The 12,689-nt window shown below is 44.2% G+C and overlaps 1 protein-coding gene across 1 annotated transcript in view; it reads right to left on the reverse strand.

Moving 5' to 3' along the window:
- IFFO2 (intermediate filament family orphan 2) overlaps positions 1-12,689 on the reverse strand; it is a 38,378-nt gene that overhangs the window by 11,956 nt on the left and 13,733 nt on the right. Inside the window, exon 2 of the mRNA XM_027720567.2 lies at positions 5-65. Coding sequence (XP_027576368.1) covers positions 5-65 — 61 coding nt within the window. The remainder of the gene's footprint in view (positions 1-4; positions 66-12,689) is intronic.

The following is a 12,689-nucleotide window of genomic DNA, read 5'->3' on the forward strand; positions in this document are numbered from 1 at the left end:
TTACCTCTCGCAAGGTTTCTACCATAGATTCCAGACTCATCCTTCTTGTCAGTTCCTCCTCCCACCTGAAAGACAAGATTTGCAGGCAAAGTGTTAAATATACAGAAAAGTATTTTCCCCCTCAAAATCACAGGTCTGAGAGCTGTAGGAGATGACAGTTCTTTGAAATGTAGAGCAGATGATCTCCCCCACTTGTTCCCCCTCAAACAAGGAACAGTGAGTCTGTGAGAGAATAAAAGCTAATTCCACTTCCACTGGGATCAGCATTCCTCCTGATCTCCTACACATTATGGAATCATGGAATGGTTTGGGTTGGAAGGAACCTTGAAGCCCAGCCCAGCCCACCCCCTGCCATGGGCAGGGACACCTTCCACCAGCCCAGGCTGCTCCAAGCCCTGTCCAACCTGGCCTTGGACACTTCCAGGCATGGGGCAGCCACAGCTTCTCTGGGCAACCTGTGCCAGGGCCTCCCCATTCTCACAGGGACGGATTTCTTCCTCATCTGTAACCTAAATCTTCCCTCTTTTAGTTTCAGTTTTAGTTGCAAATAAGGCGGGAAATTTTCAGTGCACAAAGAATCAGTTCAAGGGAAGTTATGTGAATTAGTAATCTTACTATTTACCAGTTTGTGCCATCCATTCACACATTCATTTGCCTTCTGTATCAAGAACCTCAATAATCTCCATGCTCCAGTCACTTCCTAGCACTGCATTGCAAGGAGAGCACTCAGACAAATTCTCTGAGGGCAGGGGACACACACTGCTGCTGCAGCAGGGCTGCAGTGGAAGAAAGGCAATCAGAGCTATAAACTGCTCAATTAAACCTCACACTACAAACATCAGCATGTTTGACTTCGTTACTGGGGCTCTGAGCAACTTGGTCTGTGGAAGGTGTCCCTGCCCATGGCAGGGGGGTGGAACAAGATGATTTTAAGGTCTCTTCCAACCCAAACCATTCTAAGATTCTACGATAATTGGATTAAGTGTTAAAAATAAAAGAACAGTTCCTTTTTAAGCACTGAAACTCCCTAAAGAACAAAAACCAAACAACACGAATTCAAAAGCTGAGAGTCTTGAAAACGTGACAATACACATTCATACACATGGATGTGGTTGAGTTTGGGAGGGAGAGAGAAAGCAAAATGTTTGCCCTCTTTTTGAATGGGCAGTAGTGCCACACCAGACTTGCCTGGTCTAACAACAGGAATTACACACCTGGAAAAGAAACTTTGCATACCACATGATTAAAAACAACCCTGTGAACAGACTCTCCAAGTGCCACCACAATAATTTCGGTTGCCACTTCAACACTTTTTAGAGTTTAACTGAAAACAGCGAACTGGGAGGCCAGAAATCCATCAAATCAAAGCATTCTGGAAAATACAGGGTTAAGTGTGCCAAAATGCATGGATCCATCCTGTTTTCCACAGCAGCCTGGCAGTGACTGGACTGCAGGATGTCCAGTGGAGGCTGATTTGATGCACACACCATCCCTGTGCTACTGGGTACAGCTCTGCCTCCACAGTTTTAATCCCACCTGGAATGGAAGGCAGGGTGGAAGTTTTGGGCAGGGAAGGATGTGGGCAGACTGGTGCTGGTGCAGTTTGTCCCCAGGAGCCAGAGGCACTTGAACAGGTCACACCTCCCTGGAGCTTCAAGCTGGCACTGCAGCTCCATCCACTCTTCCCTGCCATTGTGGGGCAGGAATATCCCATACAACAACATGTGTAAGTTGGATTTATGCAGCAAGATTTGTTGTGCATCTTTTTACCAGCATTGATTCGTTGCCAAGCAGAGTAAAATATTTATGCTGAAATTTGCATTTGTCATCAAATGTTTGAGCTCGGATCTCCATAACCTGTTTGTTTTTTTGACTACTAATTACATGTATATTCCTATAAAAATAGTAACTTTGCTTTTCAGATTTTTATATCAAAGGTAAGAAGGTGAAATTAATTAAAGCAGGCAATTATACTGTCAATCTATAAGATTCTAAGGTCTCCTTCTGTTACAGGAGAATCATTCTCCCTGTTCCTGCTGCCAGTTATGGATGGGAGTCGAGCAGACACTGTAAAAATGGATATGCTGCTTCTCAAGGTTTGAACTGTTGGAATGAGGGAGCCTGGCTGCATCCAGGTTATCCTGCTGCATCCTCACCCTGGTCATTCTGCAGAGGGATGTATTTTTGGAAAACATCATCTGCATATTTTTCCTGACTATGGCAAAAGTCAGGAAAAAGGATTAGCATTCCTCCCCAGTTCAGCCACTCCAGGCAGCTGCCAAGATTACACAGCTCCAAGTCTGCTCAGACTAACCTTCCCCATCCTGCAGAAATTCCAGGAGTTCCATTGCTTTGCTTTGTGCCAGTTAAAGTGCATTTTACAGAGTAGGGATTTACAGCCCTAATCCCCCTCCGTCAAACTCAAAACAGCGTCTTCAAGAGAAGGGGGAAAGGATGGCACCTTCTATACACCCTCCCACAGGTCCTGTGTTCCGCTTATTATAGGGACAATAAAACAATCAGACAATTTTTAACCAGAAAGTTCCTGCCTAAGAGAAGGAAATTTTCACTGGATTGATAAAAGGGGTCATACTAACCATTAATATCACATTCTTAACCCTAGAGCATATTTCTTCCACCCACCACCAAGCTGATTAACCTCATTTAACAGCTAAAAATGCCAATCTTACTTTCTCCTCAGACTTAAACCTCAGGAGACTATTTGTAGGGAGGAGAGGAAGGAGACTGGGCAGGAAGGCAGAGGATGACAATGGAGCAGAGGATTAATTCTCCATTTAAACTTCCAAGGAAGTGAGACAATAGGAAGATTGCTCATTCCTGTGATCATCCTGTATTTGCTGGAAGACACCAGACTTTAAAGGGACCTTGGCAGCTGTGCTGTTGCACATTCCAAAAATCCAGCAGTATGGAGTCGGCATCCACTGAGAGGATGTTAATTATGGCTCTGATGTCTTTATTATTCAACAGACTAAATTATTCTCCCAGTCATTTATATCAGTCAACACTTTTCTCTTCAGTTACCATCTAAAAGGAGAAGACACTATTCCACAAGTCTTAATCCCAGCAAGCTGTGGATGCCCTCAGCTCCTTGGCAAACACGTGGGGCAGCCAAAAATGTCCAGGAAAGGGACCGGCAGCTCCTGGTGCTCCCTTCATCCCAAGGAATAGGGAAGCACCACCTGAATAATCACCTCTGCAGCAGCCAGGTAACTCCAGAGCCGGATAACGCCAGGAAAAAGGGGCATGATCAGGGACTGATCCCTGCTCTCTGTGGCCACACCCAGGGAATGGCTGGAGCTGTGTCAGGGCAGGGTCACGTTGGATCTCAGGACAAGGTTCTTCCCCCAGAGGGTGGTTGGCACTGAACAGGCTCCCCAGGGCAGTGGGCACAGCCCCAAGGCTGCCAGAGCTCCAGGAGGGTTTGGACAACACTCTCAGGGACATGGAGGGATTGTTGGGGTGTCTGTGCAGGGCCAGGAGTTGGGCTGGATGATCCTTGTGGGTCCCTTCCAGCTCAGGATATTCTATGACTCTGTGGTTGTCTGTTGAGGACTGTAATACCCAAGAGGGAAATGGCTGGAAAACCAGCAGTCTTCCCATGCTTGCAGCAGGATATTAATTCCCAGCTGCTCCAGTTGCTCCCAAATATACTTATTTCTTGGCTCAGATGCAGCAATTGCAATGATTTCCAGCTGCATCCAAAAATGTTTTTTCTAACTCAAACCTACTGCACTTTAGGGCTTCTTATTATCTTTTCAGTTATTTCTTCTTAAAAAAAGTTCAGCATTATGAATTTTAAATGTAACCAGGCTTTTATTCCTTCTTTACCACCTCCTAAGGATGTTTGAGCTCCAACCACCCCCAAATAAAGGGCTAGTCCGAATTTTTGGAGCCTTTTTGCCAGATGTGACACATCACATTCCGGTGGCATTCCGTCATCCCTTCAGAACCAGCTCCTGCTGCAGTCCTGTCTTACAGAACAAAGGATGCCGGCTCCCTTTAACGGGAAGGATATTGGGCAAACAAAACACTCGAGTAGTCAGCCAGGATTAACGCTGCTTAGAGAGTGCTCTCGTAAAGCTGAGTCACACCACAAACTTGTGCTTCCTCTGAAATGGGAAGAGTAGCAACCAGTTCACCGATCCCAACATCCTCTGTAGCTCCCAGGGAAGAGACGGAGACATCTCAGGATAAGTCCCTTCAAAGCTTCTCTAAGTGTTCAAGCCTTAATGCCCATGAAATTAAACTGAGCGGTTTGTGTTGACACAACAAGCTTCAGAACACTTTCTCACTCTGTGAACACCAAACATGACCATTTTCCATTCCAATGTTCCATCTTCCTTTCTCCTCTCCCAGAACTGATGCCAGTTCAGGAATACTGACCAGTGAAGGGCATCACCCACTGCAGCAGATTGGTAAAACCCCTTTGGAATGGAAAGTTTTAGAGGAGTTTTCCTTGCCAAAAAATGTTCAGTAATTGTCTTTTAAATGATTTTCAGATGTCTGGTTTGATTCAAACAACAAGCAACATGCTCACAGAACACACCAGGTATAAACACACTGGTTTAAGAATTATTTTGCTCAAGGCAGAAAGGCACAAGCAGAGCAGTTACCCGATGGTATCAACTGCATTATTCTTTCATTTAAAATATCCCTCAAGGAATGAAATATTCATCAGGTAATACTTAATGACAAAATATTTATTCCATAAGCAAAACTCTTTAGGAAGACAAGTCCCTTCTTCCTGGTGGTTTTATGGAGAGTCATGGAGAGGAGAAAACTTCCAAAGGGAACAAGAGGATATTTTTATAGTGGTCTAAGCATCTCCCCTGCCACTTTCTCATGTGCTGACTGAAGCTTTTCACTCATTTATTGGAGTGTCCTCCCACCAGTTTATGGAGAGAGGAGCAGCAGCAGACAGGAAAGCACTCCAGAGCTGTTAGGTGTAAGTCCACAACAGGAAACTAAAGTGTTAGTTTGAGCAATAATTATAAAAGGCTCACAAAAACATGACCAAGTCATGATACCCAAACCCACAAACCCACGGAACCCCCACTCTGCTCCAGGAACAGCAGCGTTGGTTTCTCTTGCACACTAAGACAACACCAACCCATCCGTGGCAGGAGCTGCTCCCAGCCCTGCTCACGTTGGACACAAAGCACCCCGATGTGTTCTCGGACGGGTCACACCTCGAGGAGAGGGAGGACACAAAGCACCCCGATGTGTTCTCGGACGGGTCACACCTCGGGGAGATGGAGGCAAATCCAGGGCCAAGTAATGACACGTCCCTGCTGCCCGGGAGGGTTTGTCATGGGTTACAGACCCGGCTTGGTGCTCCTGCCTGTTCTTTACCACTCTGGGCTCCTTCTGACGCCCATCTGTTGTTTACAGGAGCCCCAAGGCAGCACTGGCACGAGATTTAACACCCAACCCGCCCCAGCCCAACGATTTAATCCCTGCGTTACTCACGGTCGTTACACACAGTTTACTCACACCTCCCCTGTGGGGCTGTAGGAACATGCCCACTAATCCCCTTTCCAACACCCGGATAATAAATATCAATATTACAGTTTATTTTAACTCTGGTTATTACCCACTGATTTCACTGGAACTGACTTCACGGCCCATCAGATGTACAGACTCAGATTCCCACACAAAAAGGATCCACAGTTTAATCCCAGAATCAGCCAGGGCATGGCATGGGGAGAGACACACTGTGGTAGAGTTTGGGATGGGAAAGAATCACAGTCAAGACTTTCTGGGCAGATTTAGAGAAACCCTCATGACACCAGACTTGTGCTGCAGCACCAGCCTCTATTTAACCATTTGCACTGGTGTTTGTTAATTGAGAGGAGAGCCCACATCTGCCATCTCCTAAACCATTCCTGAGACTGGAAGGCAGTTCAGGATTGTAAATACCAACAGCTGCCTGCCTGTTTCCATTAGCTGATAGAGCTGGACCACACAAGATGGATTTCATTAAAAAAGAACCTCAGTGAAGCCTTCTTTACTTTCACAGAATTCCAGAATGGTTTGGGTTGGAAGGGACCTTCAAGACCATCATGTCCACCCCTCTGCCATGGCCACGGACACCTTCCACCAGCCCAGGTTGCTCCAACCTGGCCTTGGACACTTCCAGGGATGGGGAGTCCATAACCTCCTGGTTTTTTGTTAAACAAAACAACCAAAAAAAACCCCAAAACAAACGAACAATTCACTATTCTCTCTGATTTTAGAATCCTTGTTTAAGAGATCATTTTCCTTACAGTCATAGTTTTGCACTAAATTAGACATAAAGTTGCACTAACCAACTGGCTCCTTCCAAATGCCACCTCTTGTTTAAATGAGCATTTTTAAGATGCTGTAAAATACAGGGATTCTTCCAGATTATCCTAAGCACTGATCATTTTGATCCTGCCTTTTTATTGAAGCAAATTAAATGTTAGTTGATGGGCTCCATGTAAAAGGTATTAATTAATGGGAAGGCCTGATTCCATTAGAGCCTGGCTGGGACACAGCGGGTGCAGCACTCGAGTGAAGAGGTGTTTCTGCCTGTTGCAACATCCTCCCACAGAACCTCTTTGCTAGAAGTCATTCCAGCATCAAATTTCCCAAACAACAGGGCAATGGGGGTTTATCCCCAAACTTCCAGCAATGGTCTAGATGAGACACAAAATCACTGCAGAGCAGAACTGGCACCTTTGGCACTGTTGGGTGTTCCATTATAAAGAAGAAGTTAATATTCAAGTCTTATTCTAGACTGGTGCTCTACTTTAAACAGTCAAAGAGACCTTTGAACAGCAATTCCTTGTGAAGAAAATTGCTAAAAGGACTTACTCTACAGAAAAACATTGCCTAATTATGCCTCCTGATTACACCCAACAAGAAAGATGCTCCAGCCTGTTACTAGAACCACAATAAAAATCATCTCCAGGTTCCTTTGCGTCTCCTTGCTGACCACACGAGGTGTTTAAACAGAAGCCTAATGACACCAGAGGTCAACAACATCAAGTAAAAGCAGCAGCCAAGCCTGCATTCCTTCAGAGAGAAAATTATGGGGCTTTTAATACAGCAGGAGAATCCACAGGGAATTGTGTAACACTCTCAGCAACATTAAACACACTGGAAGCTACAGAGCTAGTCACCACTCCTGGGTGACTTATTCCTGCAAACACACTGCCCTGAAAGGGTAGTTTGAAGGCTGAGGTGTCCTTTGATACTTGGATAAGCTCTGGATCTCTCTTTCTGTGCTTGTGCCCAGCCCCCAACACAGAAATCCATTCACAAAGACACAAGATACTCATTCAAAACAGGTCTAAAACAGCAGGTAGGGCTGCTCTGGGGTGTTCTCAGTGTATTTTATATAACACAGAAAGCACCTACAACACCTCCTGTCCTTGCAAAGGAAAAGTGCTTGACTATGAGCTTGAGTTACTTTCAATCTCACAGCCAAGTGAAAGAAAATCTAATCACCAGCCTGGTTTCTAAACCGTTCTGCCGGAGAATCCAGATCTTCTGCCAGTAGGAAAGTTACTTTCACTGACAGAAAAGTTTTGCACAGCTTCCTCTCTGATGTTCACACTTTGCCTTCCTAATCCCAGTTCATATTCTCTTGGAGAGAAAGATCAGGCCAAAGACAACAGAACTCAAACCTGCCTATCACTGATGTGCCTCATCTGCAGCTACGAAAGACTTCAAATATTGTTTAACAGGTCAAACCCATCAGAAGTGTTCAAAGTCACAACTCCTACCCATGGAAGCCAGGAGGACCTTCCTGAAGAGAACCTGGGCAGCTACAGGAATTGTTTTTAGTGTTTCATGGAAACTCATGGCATGTGCACATTTGTGCCTGCTCTTCTGCTACTCCTGGTCATCTCAGGAACAGGGAAAGGAGAACTGCTGAGGAGGAACAAAAGGAACAAAACCACAAAAGGCCTCTGTCTGTGCAATCTTTATAAATAAAGTATCCACACTCTAGAAGGGGAGTATAATTAAAATTAACATTTTATCACTAGTGTCCTCCACACCTCCCACCATTGTGCTATCACAGGAATACAACGTTTTCCTGCGGCGAAATGATTTGGGGTTAGTCATAAACTGTTCTGGCTGATAAGATACCACCAATTGTGAGCTGGTGGAGAAAGGCTTGGGATGTAATTCAGGATATGATAATGGATACAGAAGGTAAACTAAACTTTGCTTTCTGTATCTTCTCCTCAAATGTCCCAGCACCAAAACCACAAGAAACAAGAGATCAAGCTGGATTTCATGGAATTAGATTTCATAGACTGGCTTGGATGGGAAGGGACCTTAAAGATGATCCAGCTCTACCCCCTGCCATGGGCAGGGACACCTTCCACTAGCCCAGGTTGCTCCAAGCCCCGTCCAACCTGGCCTTGGACACTTCCAGGGCTGGGGCAGCCACAGTTTTTCTGGGCAACCTGTGCCAGGGCCTCACCACCCTCCCAGGGAAGGATTCCTTCCATGTGCTTTCCCCCTCCCCAGCAGGCAGAGCTAAAACTGGGTTTATTTCTCTCTGCAACAGCAACTTCAATTCATTTTTCTCTCCTGTCAAACTCCTCCTGACAGTGTTTACAACCCTTGACAAAATATACAGCTCTTAAGCATGAACAAATAACTGCAGTGGGGATCTACTGCAGCTCTTGACAGCTGAAATGCAGTTCTGGGGGAGGCAGAGCAGCCCCCAGGGCAGGGGAGAGGGGTTTGTTTGGTAACACGAGCAGAGGCACTGCCTGCCTCCCACTGCCAGAGAGCTTCCCAGGAACTGCAGCATTCCCAGAACCAGCCCTCACAAAAGAGCCTTGTGAGAAACAGCAGCTTGGGCAAAGGAAGGTTTACAAGGTTGGTCTGGGTGTTTGTTTTGGGAGGAGAAAACATGGATAAACCAGTCTACAATTAGAAAAATATCAATAACTCAAGACTAGGCAAAACCATCAGTAGAGAGGGGGAAAATATGCAACAGAGAAGAAGAATCTGTCAAAAGCCAACAACCTCTGCGAGGTTCTCCACTGCAAAAGGGAAATGTTATGATGAACTTTAAACTTCCAATTTCTGAGACAGCCCCTAGGTTTTTTTAAGACAGCCTTGGAGCCATCAGGAACACATCAGAGACGTGTGCTGCAAAAGAATCGAATTAGCTAAAATATCAACTTCTAGCAAGCTGTTCTTTGTCATTAAGACAGGCACTACTACTCCCTGTGCCCCCAGGATACTCAGTTCCTACAATTAGTCTGAATTCAGGCAACTGCAGGGAAGTGGGACCTTCCAGTGTCTCCAGGATATCTGCAATGACATTTTATTCTGAAAGGAGATGGCAAACAGACACTTTGCTTGACAAGTCAGCTCTGACTGCAGGAATATGCCCACACCTGGCACAATCAATACCATTTGGTCTAATATTTGTACCCAAACACCCATTTGATCATGACACTTTTGGCATGATCAGAATCACAGCACTGCATGTCGGGCTTCTCTTTAGCTCAACTGTGCAGAATTAAGTCATCTTTGTAAATATTACTGTAGCCTTGGAGGCTACTACTTCAGCCTTCCTGGGAAAATGCTCAAATTCCCAGTTCTTCTCCTCTTGTATCAATTAAGTCCAAGGCATTTCCCCCATTTTGTAGATATATCCGCTTATTTTTCCTTTCCCTCTCTACACATACTTCTAATAATAATGAAAAGGAAATTTAAAGTGGACACATCCTGACTTCACAATATTGGAAGATGGCCTCATATTTCCCAGGGTTTTTCCTGTGCTGCTGTTCTCATTTACCTCCGAGAGGTCTCAGGGTGAATGTTGGGCCAGCGACCCATGGACTGGCAAAATTAGAAAACAAAGAGGGAACGGAGAATCACAGAACAATTTGGGTTGGAAGGGACCTCAAAGACCTTCTCATTCCAACCCCCATCATGCAAGCAGGGGGAAGTTCCACTAGAACTCCAGGAACTAGTAAAATTGGGAAGGAATCCCATTTTTCTAAAGCCCGGACCAGCAGTCCCTGTGCCACACTCTCATTTTCAGCTCACAGACAAGTCCTTGCTGTCTGACCAAAGTGCTTTCTACAGAACAGCAGCTCCACACTCATTTTTCCACATTAACACATCAACTCTTTATCTCCTTTACCACTAAGGGGTACACAGAGCTCTCCTCCAGGCCTGCATGAGAAAACTGAGGGCACAGCTCAGGGAACAGCCCCAAAGAACATCCCATTCCTGTAAAACTGTTGTCACAAGTGCAGATAAAGTAATTACTCTGCCTCATTTGGAAACAGGTAATCCGAAAAGCACAGGATTACATTGCTGGGAGTGCTGCTGGCTACGAGCTAATTATCAAATACTGAATTCCCATGTAAGGGAATCTCTAGCAAACATGAGGACTACAAACCTCCTGCATCAATGACAGCTCAGCATGTATAGACATTTATTTACATTTCTTTTGCAGCTCTGCCTATGGAAAAGCTGCAATCTTATGGTATTTAGTACATTGTGCGTTCAGGTGTTTTGCCCTAATACTGTGGCACAGGCAAATATATGAAACTGCTGGGAAATTCAGCTGAATAAACTCACTAATGACCACTCTCTTTGAAGAAAATATTACCAAAATGCAGCAACAGATGCTATAGAATCAATAAGGCTGGAAAAGATCTCTAAGATCATCGACCTATAAAACTTAAGGTGAAGGACTGTGAGCCTAAAGAAAAGGACTGATTTAAGTCAATATTTTTTTCAAGCTTCCCGGAAAATCCAAAAACCAGCCTGAGAAACAGCTTTATGTTTATCTTCCCACCTGTGGAATGGAGGGGGGTTAAATTTCATTATAGACATGTTCAGCATCTCTGAACAAATGAGAAGCAGAAGTTGGATATCTTGAAGTATTCTTTTTTTGCAATAGCAGGGCAGGAAGCAGAAGCCCATCCAGTGCTTTTAAATCTCATTTCACTTGCACAGGCTATTCATCATCTCCAATTTTTTTGGTCCAAGTGCTAACGTGAGAAACTTGTAGGATTGTTGTTTTCCTGCACTGAAAAGGTCAAAACAAGCTTCAGAGCCCCTGAGCAGACAAAGGGGAGGCTGGGCTGGGGAACACAGTGTCATTATCCCAGTGTCCCAGTAAAGCCATGTGATTCCTTTGGACAGCTCATCTCCAGCATCCACATCATTACTGGAATAAATACAGGCTGTGGCGGCACAGAACGGAGCGAGGAGAAGCATCTCCTGCAAATTGGAAGTTGGTTTGTTTATAAGGGAGTTCCCAACAAAACTCCAGCACAGCAATGAAACTGCACAATGGAAAGGGATTATTATAACTGAGTCACAGAGCAATCCCAGCAAAATCCAGCCATTGTTTAGGGAAACTTCAGAATTGCCTCATGCTCTTCATTTAATCAAATGTATTTCAACGGCAGGAGATAGGAGCCAGCGTGCCTGGCCCAGAAGCTGAAGCTTAAAAGAAAAAAAGTAAAATAAAAAAAGTAAATAAATTTTTAAAAATTAAATAAAACCAACAAAAACCTCAATCTTATTCCAGCCTTCGATACAGTTTTAATAGTTTGCTAAGATGCAAGACTAATAACATGAGGACTTTAGGAAAAATCCACATTAAATAGTGTTAAGCAAATATTTGCAATAAATAAAAGCTCTTTGCAGCTCTCCATCAAATATGACTTTCAACTCCCATTTTCCAAGCTAAAAATTTAACTGGCCTCGATACACTGTGATTTCCAAAGCAGGGGGTCCCATCCTGCTTATCCTCTCCCAGCACACTCCCTTCAAACTCTTAGTCCTTCACCTCCATTTCAGCACATTCATTTTAGAACAATATAAAATAGCCATTAAAAAAATCAAACAGGCCAGTGAAGGTATTACTAGCACCCAGGACTACACCAGAATATGGCAGGACTTGTTTCTGAGGCCAAGAACCCCAAGAACTTCATCACTTCGAGACAAAATCCAGAACATGAGACTTGAGCTGATTTGCAAGGTTTTTCCTCAAGTTTTTAAGCAACACAAGAAGAATCCATATTTTTCCACAAAAAAATTTCCCCTCTTCCCTCACTTTTCCTTTTTTTTTTTTTTTTTTTACCTGAACTCTCTGTTTCTTTTTCTGTTTTACTTTGTTGGGAATTTTTTGTTGTTTGTTTTTTTTTTTTTTTTAATCATCCCCAGAACACAGGAGAGACTTCCAGAGCTGATAAAAACATCAGTATGGAGGAAGGTTCTTGTGCAAGAGGAAAAAGAATAAGAGAAAGAAAGCACACAATAAACCAGATTGGAAATCTACTTATAATCAACAACACCTGTAGTACAAAGGAGAACAATTCTATGTAGTTCTGGCCTTGCAGCCACTTAAAAAACATGATATAAAAGTGTGCTCTAATGTTCACCATCACTGTTTTAAAAATCCATTTGTATTTTTAGGGCAAACTACATTTCACTTGTAATCTCACACCTCCTGCTGCCGAGGCCTCTCAGCACCAGGCAGACACTTGGCCAAAATTCTGGCAGCTGAGGAGACAAGTAGTTCCAGGAGAGATTTAAAGCCATAATAAGATCTAAGGCTAAGCTGTCGGAAAGTCCAGGCAAACTTCTGTGGCATGTTTTTCCTTTCTCTTTCCTATAAACACCTAATGAAAGCTCTCATGAATGTC

This window comes from Pipra filicauda, unplaced genomic scaffold (genome assembly GCF_003945595.2).
Source record: "Pipra filicauda isolate LSUMZ 115617 unplaced genomic scaffold, ASM394559v2 scaffold388_size762695_pilon, whole genome shotgun sequence".
Lineage (NCBI taxonomy): Eukaryota > Metazoa > Chordata > Aves > Passeriformes > Pipridae > Pipra > Pipra filicauda.